We start from the raw sequence: 9,306 nt of genomic DNA, 5'->3' as shown, positions 1-9,306 counted from the left end.
TTTAATTGAGTAATATGCATTGTGTGTTTTATTTTATTTAACACCTAGAAGGAGCTGCTGACAATACCTGATTGCTCCCTGCAGAATTATTAAAGGACAAAATACATAATAATTGCCCCAAAAATGGTTTATTCTGTATGTTCCATCTACCATTAAGACTAAAAATGTTGTGCTTTTTTTTTTTTAATATCTTAGCCCGCCAAAAGCATTCACAATGCACGACCCATGACCGCAGATCCTATAGAAGTTTCAGTGTCAGGTTAAAGCTCTGACCAGATAATCAAGTACGAGAAGTAGTCATCTTCTGAGCCAAAATGCAATAATTAACTGACCGTGTGTTATTTGCATCCAGTACCAGTGGAAGTTAAAATGTGCTAGCTTAAAATATAATTTTTTTTTCACTCTTGTTTTTAGCATCTGACTTATCTAAAGGAAAAAATGTCACAGTGCAGAGGCTGTCTGCATCTCCTCTACTCTCATATCCCTCCCCCATGTAAGAGCATCCCACGTGGAAGAATCCGTCACCCACTTCATGCTCCCCCACTCACTCCAAACAATCTGTATCCAACCACTGCACAGAGGAAGCCGGGAAGGAATGCAGGCCTGGCATCACCACCTCTGACTCACACCGGATCTCGTCAGCTGGGCGTACTTTAACAAAGGGCCACATAGGCACAAGGTTGGTACATACAGGGGCTTTGGAGAAAAGAGGAGTTGATCTTTTCAATAGCAGTTCCCTGGGAGATAGGAAAGATGTACTTAAGCCTTCAAAAATGATGAAAGAAGTGCTTACAACTTCGAGTCAAGAAAAGTGATTTTCTTTAATTCTGATGTACTTCTATCCATGGGACTTGTTTTGGTATAAATGTTGCACGACAAACAATTTAAGCAATAACCCTGAAAATGGAAATACAACGGCATACAAGACTGAACTTTTTTTTTTAAACAAAATTCTGAATGACTCCACCTGTATGTACCAATAATTTGTATAGAATATTCCTTTTATGTTTAAGCATCTGTTTTACCAGATCACTCTGCCTTCTTATCCGATTACTGTAAGATTATAAATTGATTCAATCCTGATTTCAACCTTAACCTCCTCTCTCCCTCTTTCTGGGTGTCCAAGTCCAAGAAATAAAGAAAGAATTAAATTCTCTTGCACTTACTAGCAAAGTCCTCTTCCTAGTTTCCATGTGGAGAGTTGTATTTTCTGTCACAGCCTGAAAAAAAAAAATGGGAATAGCTTTAATTATTTTCCATCCTTCAGTTGATTATTTTCCTCAAAAATAACTGAAAATGCAGAAATTTTAAGAGTTCAAATACCACACTGTAAATCCAAGCACCTGAAATTAAGAAGGTGCTCACTTGCTACTTTTACTAACAAATACTTAAAACTTATTCACATGGGTAAGCATTTCCAAGATTTCGGTCCCAGATTATGAAGAGTTCCTGATTCTCAAGCAGTAACACCCTGTTCTTAATACTGCATTTGCTACTGTGTACCAAAGAATAATGTTGCTTGGAATCTGAATACTCAGTTAAATTTCAAGTCATCAAGGAAATACTTTCATTTATTGTTACAAGTCTAAATCTGAGATAAACCCTATCTGAATGTCTGTAAGAGTCTGCGTATTTCAGTCTTTAATGCTGAGCATAAACAATGCTTCCCAGAGTAATCCTGTATCATGCTAGCTGCCATTTTGGCTTCAGTTCAGTATATTTTGCAAAGTGGAGCTGGTATTTTTATTGGTTTTAAAAAGACAAATAGGCATCTTGCATCTCTGAAGGAAAATGGCATTCTTGAAAGAAACCTTAAAAACTAAACAATATCAATGGGGCAGCAGAGTAAGTGGAATAACGTCCTTTCCGTTTCATTTTTCCATATTCCTGGAACTGCCAGCCTGGTTACTGGGGATAAAATCACCACTACCCCTTCCAGCATGCTAACCTACAGTGAACTGACCTTGATTGGACTGATAATAGCAACGACCTGTCCCGTGACTAACAATGACAGCAGAATCAGGTTCACATTTTACAATCTATAAGTTTTCATTTAAGAACATCTATCGACGGTACTAAAACAAAATTGCCCAACAGATGTTCCAGTCAGATTCAATAATCATGCACCAGTGCTTCCAATTGTCTAAAAAAAAAATAAAAAAGTATCTGTAAGGATATCTCAATTCCAAAAATGCAAAACACCATAGTCCTTACTGTAGCAAAACTGCACAGGTGTATCGAGGCAAATTGCACTGCTGGCTACATTGCTCGCAGGTGAGCCGCGACTCACACAGCTGATACGGGGTCACTCAGATGGACCAGTACCACAGGCACAGTGTTCTTAACTGCTTTGTGCAGCACGTCATAGGACATCGGGTTAACTTCCACTGTGGTAGCTTCTGAAACAAATACACTGATGGTTCCGATCATTTTCCCCCTCCTTCATAAATCAGATCCTAAATGCAGTTTAATGCTTATCTGAAGGCACACCGACAACGTTTATGATTTATGCAAGCCCCTGCCAGTCTGAAACTTAATAAACTCCTAGAGTAATGTTGTTGCAACAGATAAAGCAATCCCACAGCCTGAAGTTATTTTCTTTCCAACGTACGGCCATAAACTGCATTAAATTACGTGCTGATATATTGTTGCAAGTTTCAAATGCAATCCAGTCCTTAAAAAGTTGCAGATTAATAACTAGCTTGTTAATTTGTTCTTAAGACCACTCCATTTAACGTGGGGAAAAAAAAAAAAAAAGGTGTGGGGGGAGAAGGTGCCTCCCCATGACACCAAATTTTTGTAAATGTGATAACTCTTTATGGTAAAGCAGCAGAAAGTCATTTCAGTAAGAACAACTATAGAAGCTTCATATTCAGCTCAGAAGATAAAGAAAATTACTCCCCTTGTGGAATACTATGTAGAGTCTTTTGAACACATTGGCATTATTTACTGGGGGCACGGAAAGGAACAGGAGTGGCGCTTCAGAGGTGTTACACCTGAAGTCTGATCCCCAGCTGCTTTGGGAAGAGAGAATTGCAATACAGGGGTAATTCAGTACAGAGCCGTGTTGTAAAAGTAACCTACAGCCATCTGAAAGGTGCAGCGAGTCCCAGCAGCACACGACACCCCATGCAAAGCTCGGTGCCTGTCTTCGTGCGGGTGTCGCGGCACGGCAGGATGGGACGGGGAAACTTCCAGCGGTGCCAAGCACACTCTGCGTGCCCACACGGTGCGGTAACACTTGGGGGGACACAGAGAGCAGATAAAGGAGCACTCAACACGAGGGGAACGCTTGTTTGTGATGACAGCAACCGAACTGGTATCTTTGGGATTTAGCTAGTGCCAGCTTCAACGTTAAAATAAAGAACAAAAAGGCAAGAAGTGCAACGATCAAGCCAAGTTCGTTGCTTGTGCTGCTCCCTGCTCCAAGCACGGGCCATCCCCAGTTCCCCAGCAGAGCTCCCGGCCCCCAGCCTCCCCCAGCACGCCGCCTGAGGCGGGCCGGGCCCGGGGGCTCGGGACCTCCCCTCCGGGGCCCACGCCGGTCCCCGGGCCCGGGCCGCCGCCGCCGCCGTCACTTCCGCCGCTCCCTAGCAACGGCCCGGCCATGGTAATGGCGCCGCCCGCGGCCCTGAGGGGGACGGGGCGGGAGGGGAGCGGGGAGGTGGGCGAGGGGCCGGGGGGCCGCGGGAGGGCTGAGGTGTGCTCTCTGCTCGTAGGCTGAAGTGGACGAAACCCTAAAGAGGATCCAAGCCCACAAAGGGGTCATTGCGACTATGGTCATCAACGCGGAAGGTAAAGCGCCACCGACTTTCTCCGAGTAGGCAGCCCTGTAGTGGCGAGAAGTTCCCTCTGAAGTAAAACACTGCAGAGGTTGTGAGGTGTTGAAGCAGTCTGCTTGCAACGTTTTGTGAAAATGCTGTTTTCAAGAGCATGTGTTTCACCATAAGGCATGAAAAGTTGGTTCATGGCCATTCCTCAAAGCCCCCTGTGCAACACAGCTTTGGATGCGAGTTAATGGAAAGAACAGTCAAGACCTCTGACATAAGTCTCCTCTGATGGAATGACTAGAAGCATCATAACCTTCATTTAATTTAAGCTCTTTTGTATTATTAATTATCCCTGTTTAACTAAACTGTACTTTATTTTTCAGAACCAGGTCTTGAACATCTCTTGGTAGGTTACAGAAAGAGAGAATATGCTACTCTTGCTTTTGCGGCCATTTTTCAGTCCATAATTTGGTGTCTGCCAAACAAAGTTGGTATTCCACTGCTGGGAGCTGCTCCTTGGCCCTACTAAAAGTTCAGAAGTTCTTTAAATCATGTCTTGGTGTGTCATCATAGTAGGGTGAGCAAGTTTCATGTCAGGCAAACTTTGGCTTTGATACAGAAAACTGCAAGCCAAAAGCAAAACTGGTCACAGAAATCAGTTTTCAGAAGCTAAGCTTCTCAGGTTAATCTTTGTTTTAATCATTCCTTTACAAATAAGACAACTCACTCAATTACCTTCCCTAAAATTTGGTTCACTTCCTTCACTTCTACAGTGCCCCCCAAAATCTACTGCTCTAGTAGCAGTTTAGATGCAGGTCAAGAAGTGCATAGCCTGGCAAACAGTAACGGAAAGGCTACTTTGTGCTCATTTCTAGATACAGCTGTTTACTAAACTGAAACAGGCTAGTTTCAGAACAGGTATTGTTTCAGCTGTTTCTGTATTCTGTTTAAATAAACAGAAAGTGACTTGATCCAGTGGGCACTTAGAGGTAGCTGCAAACTCCAAGTGAACAAAACCAACCACTTAAATAACACAAATGGTCCTCGCTGAGTTTGCGGGCTGATACATTTCTGAAGGCAAAACCAACCACAGAACCTATTAGAAAAATAACCCTTTTCTTACACTGAATGTCTTGAAACAGTTGCCTTCTTGGTTAAATATGTTTTCCCTCTTGGGTGTACTACTGCAGTTTATCTTTACCTGTGGTAGCTCTGTGCTACTGAGGGATGCTCAGATAGAGCTGTGCAGAGCACTCATGACAACAGCATGCTTCTTCAAAGGCTGTTACACATTCCTTCCATCACAGCTTCGATTTACAGCAGAGGAAGAACATTCCACATTCCAGTTCTGCTTTTTTTGTACATTAGACTATTCAAGACAAGCTATAAAGTCCCTCCACATGCTGTTCAAACTTTCTCATCCTCACAAACCTGCAGACCATGTGGCACTGTTCCACCTAGTTCTTTCAAATCTTCCTATACAAAAAAGTTTAATTTCTCTCACTGCTGAAATATTTAAAACAAGTGTACAACTTGAATGAATCACAGTAAAATTATTTTAACCAATGGCACAACAATGAAGTTTCTCAGATTGTTCAGGTTCCCTACAAGATAAAACATTGTTCTTCACTAAAATAAATATCTTTTACTAAGACTTCTTAATAGTGTAGGTAATACTTAGGTGAAGTAGTATTCAAGTGAAACAGCAAATGAAAGATTCCTGATGCAAACAGCCTGCCATTTATTTCAATGCTCAGTGTTGAGTTTTTCATTGAAACACTAAGCCACGTATACGTTGTTCATTTTGGAAATCTCGTACTGTTGCTATCCTTCACATTTGTGAAGGAACACACTACAGCATTTCTAATGAGGGATTGATTTGCCTTTCTCTAATTTTGGGGCCAGAGGCAAAGAGAATTTGTCCTAAAGTAAACACAGACTAGCTTTAATCCGAGGATGTCACTACTGTCAACCCATTTTCAGGTTATTATTAGACCTTGGAGGATCACTTAACATTTACCACTTCCATTAAAAGTGCTGTATTTGTTGAAGTGATCATTTAGATACGAGGTCATATAAACCTGACACATTCATTGCTGCTTTTAAGTGACTTACTATTTAATGCTCTGACTATATAGATATTCTCATGCTAATGCAGTGCTTGGGAACACCTGCTTGTTTCTGTTAAAATCTCAATTTCAATCTCTGTAATAAACATTAGACACAAAGTATGTACTGGGTCATCCTCTTACACTTCACTACACATCATACCAACGCATGATTTCTCATGACAACACCGATTTCAAGTGATTCAAATAACGGTGTGCTAGGAAAACTATGGAATAATCTAGTGTCTGAGGAGGTTCTATTATTTATTTTATTCATTTGCCTCTAATTTCTTACCTGGCATTCGCGATCTTTGCATGCTAATTCTTTCATAAATCAAACTTGACTCATATTAATCTATTTTTGTATTCCTATCCTGTCCATCTGGAAGACGCACTGCAAATGTATGCAAAGAGAAAATTGCCTTGCCAGCTTCTAATCTATCATCTTTGTTAGTAGGTTGAATAATTTATTTATTTTTATTAGCGAAACAAACTTTTAAAAGCCAGATAGGTTCATACTTGCAAGATAACTGTGACCCCTGTGTTTAGTTTCACCTGGCAGCCTATTAACATAAAAAAACATGATTTGACAAATTATTGATAATGATCCATTAAATCATCAACAATCTCAGGTAATCACATTTTTAATAGTTGGATCAATACACTGTACTCTGAATTGTCAATATTTTGCATGTAATTGTAAGGGACTGTTCTAAGAGTGGTTTTACTTGACAAATGCAAACATGCCACTTCTGCCCTTTGATTGCTCTTGGTATTTCACTGGGAACGTGTAATTTCTATCACTGCACATGACAAGTGCTGCAGCTAAAGTATGGCTTAGAATCTCGAAGCCAAGATACAATCCCAGTGACAACTTTTAAACTGATGAAGCACCAAAACTGGTTAAGTACTAAAGAACAGAATTTGATAGACATTCAAGAGCCTTAAACGGCAGTTAGGCTCTTTCAAAGGTTTCATAAGGCAACTCAATGCTTAATTGTCACTGATTAATATTATCCTTTAAAAGACATGTAGATACCTGAAATCAGTAACTCCTTTCTGCTGCAAACAACCCCCCCCCCCAAAAAAAAAAAATATTTATTTCTGTTATGATCTGCGGTATATGCATATGCAAATTAACTGAATGACTGAGTTAGAAAACTATTTGTTTTCAGGAATTCCAATAAGGACAACTCTTGATAACTCTACAACAGTCCAGTATGCAGGTCTTCTTTGTCAGCTCACCATGAAAGCGAGGAGCACAGTGAGAGATATTGATCCTCAGAATGATCTAACCTTTCTCAGGATCAGATCAAAGAAACATGAAATCATGGTAGCTCCAGGTAGTATTTCTATTAAAAATGGTAGAATTGTAGAGTCCTCGTAAGTTTCTTTAACTGTTCATGAATAAGGCTACTGTAGAAAATGCATTTAAAAAATATGTATATGAAAAAAATGTATATTCACCATGAAAACAGATACGTTAACATTTTAATGTACGGGGTTTAGAGTACTCAAGATTGGAGGCAACAGAACAAGTCAAGAGGTAGCCTTCTTAACTTTCCAAAGCAGATATAAACCTATCAAATTCCCTGGGTAGTTTTAAGAAATGTTTCATTAAAATAGATATTAAATACCTATCCAACTGAATTCCTTCTAAAACTTCCTCAAGCTTTCAGAACTAGTAGGCAAAGACTGTCATGTTTAGAATTTATTCATAGTAAAGTCTATTCAAATCTTTTCTGTTTTTTCATCTCTAAATGGGCTTCTCAATTTTGAATAAACTAGCTAGTGAACTGAAAGAAGATCTCTGCACCTGCAGAAGGGGCTGCAGATGTCAAAAGTTTATTATAACAAGTGCTAGCTTCCAGGTGCTTCTCTTATGACTTTTTTCCTCTTGTTAAAATATCTTTAAAGCTTCTTGAAGGCAAATATTCTGCTTACTAAAATAATTTTAAATGGTATAGTTAACATGTATGACAGTTTTTTAATCTGAAAACTTTTTTTTTAATAAAATTACTTTTTTTTTTTTTTTATAAGAATGTCTTTTCATATATTTTATACACAAAGTTGAAGAGGAATAGGTTAATATGGGATATTTATCAGGAAAGAAGATAAAATATTTTAACTAAATATTTTTATATCTTTTTGCAGATAAAGAGTATCTCCTGATCGTTATTCAGAACCCATGCGAATAGGCCTAGTATGGCAATATTTTCAGACAGTGATGTAGCTCTACTTGTTAAACTAATATTACTTATTGATAGTTAATATCAAACATAGCACTTACAAATTTTATATAACATATTACTGTCAGGACTAAAATGTTGCCAATTTAATATTCTGTTGTAGCTCTACCAATTTGTGTGAGCAAATCATAATGCAAATACCAAAATGTTGTATGTTTGTCTTGATGTTCAGAAGAGCAAAATAAAGCAAAATACTTAAAGAGCTTTCTATTGGATGTTCGAGCTGTTCTTGCAGTTAAGTCATTCTACTTAAATTTCTCACTGTTGGAGGAGAAATCACCTCATGGGAAGTCACAGATCGTGTGCACGTATGCATATAAATATGTCCCTGTGACCCAGACTAACCAGTTACATGAACTAAACAAATGTAAATAACATAGTTCATGTCAGTAGGGGACTAAGTGCTGCCCTGTCTTCAACTCCTGGGTGGTTTTTTTGTTTGTTTGGTTTTTTGAGTTTTCTAAGGGAAAAGAAGTGAAAGAAGAAACTATCTTTGTCTTCCAATTTCTGTGGCCTGAAGCAACAGTTTCATTATGTATTTTCTGGACTGAGAAGTTCAAGCAAAGTTGATCCAGCATTCTAATGTAAAACTACTACTAGTTTGCTGGCAATGGTAAACAGTGCCATAATTAAACCAAAACTTTTGGTAACTAAGCCTTTAGATAGATACAACATGTGAGCTGTACTTGACATGAGTCAAAGGGTGGGTTGAAGCTCATGTCCCCCAAACCAGGTCCACATTCAAATGGCAGCTCTGGAGACCAGATACCTATTGTTGCATGCCTTTAAAACAGATGCACTGGTAAAAGGCCTTCTTAAGGTTAAGCTGCCTAAAAATCCTTTCTGTTCTGAAGACACGGGATGGTAGTGTCCCAGACTAACTCTCACGGCTGTTTTGTCCTCTTGGTTCTGGGAGGTCAGGACAGAAGCGGGTACAGGATCCCTGTTCTGGCCACGCTGCAGGCTTTTAATCAAGGTAAGCATGGCTACAAGCCTTTATCCCCTGTCATCCCAAAGTCAAGCTCAACTTTGCATGTGATTATTCACTACAATTGTGGAAGCAAGGGGAGTCTGAGCTGAGCCTGCACTCAAAATATTGTCCAATCATATTTGTACTACAAATCATCTCAGGTTATGCAGATTAAATGAAAATTTTATCAAGTTATTATTTAAACTTTA

The 9,306-nt window shown here is 39.4% G+C and overlaps 1 protein-coding gene across 1 annotated transcript; it reads left to right on the top strand.

The window, feature by feature from the left end:
* Positions 1–3,523: 3,523 nt before the first annotated feature.
* On the top strand, positions 3,524–8,335 carry DYNLRB2 (dynein light chain roadblock-type 2). Its single transcript, XM_035543396.2, has 4 exons — positions 3,524–3,610; positions 3,720–3,795; positions 7,054–7,221; positions 8,033–8,335. Exons 1-4 carry the CDS (start codon positions 3,608–3,610, stop codon positions 8,074–8,076), a joined length of 291 nt encoding a protein of 96 aa, XP_035399289.1. The 5' UTR covers positions 3,524–3,607; the 3' UTR covers positions 8,077–8,335.
* The last annotated feature ends 971 nt before the right edge of the window (positions 8,336–9,306 follow it).

Source organism: Cygnus atratus, chromosome 12 (genome assembly GCF_013377495.2).
Source record: "Cygnus atratus isolate AKBS03 ecotype Queensland, Australia chromosome 12, CAtr_DNAZoo_HiC_assembly, whole genome shotgun sequence".
NCBI lineage: Eukaryota > Metazoa > Chordata > Aves > Anseriformes > Anatidae > Cygnus > Cygnus atratus.
The sequence above is the reverse complement of the archived record's forward strand: the minus strand, read 5'-3'. Positions and strand labels throughout refer to the sequence as shown.

What these genes read in the sequence shown, in the direction of transcription:
- DYNLRB2 (XM_035543396.2), top strand. An exon ending in TATGGTCATCAACGCGGAAG is followed by an intron (nt 3,796 to 7,053) that starts GTAAAGCGCCAC and finishes ATTTGTTTTCAG; the next exon opens with GAATTCCAATAAGGACAACT. An exon ending in TGAAATCATGGTAGCTCCAG is followed by an intron (nt 7,222 to 8,032) that starts GTAGTATTTCTA and finishes ATCTTTTTGCAG; the next exon opens with ATAAAGAGTATCTCCTGATC.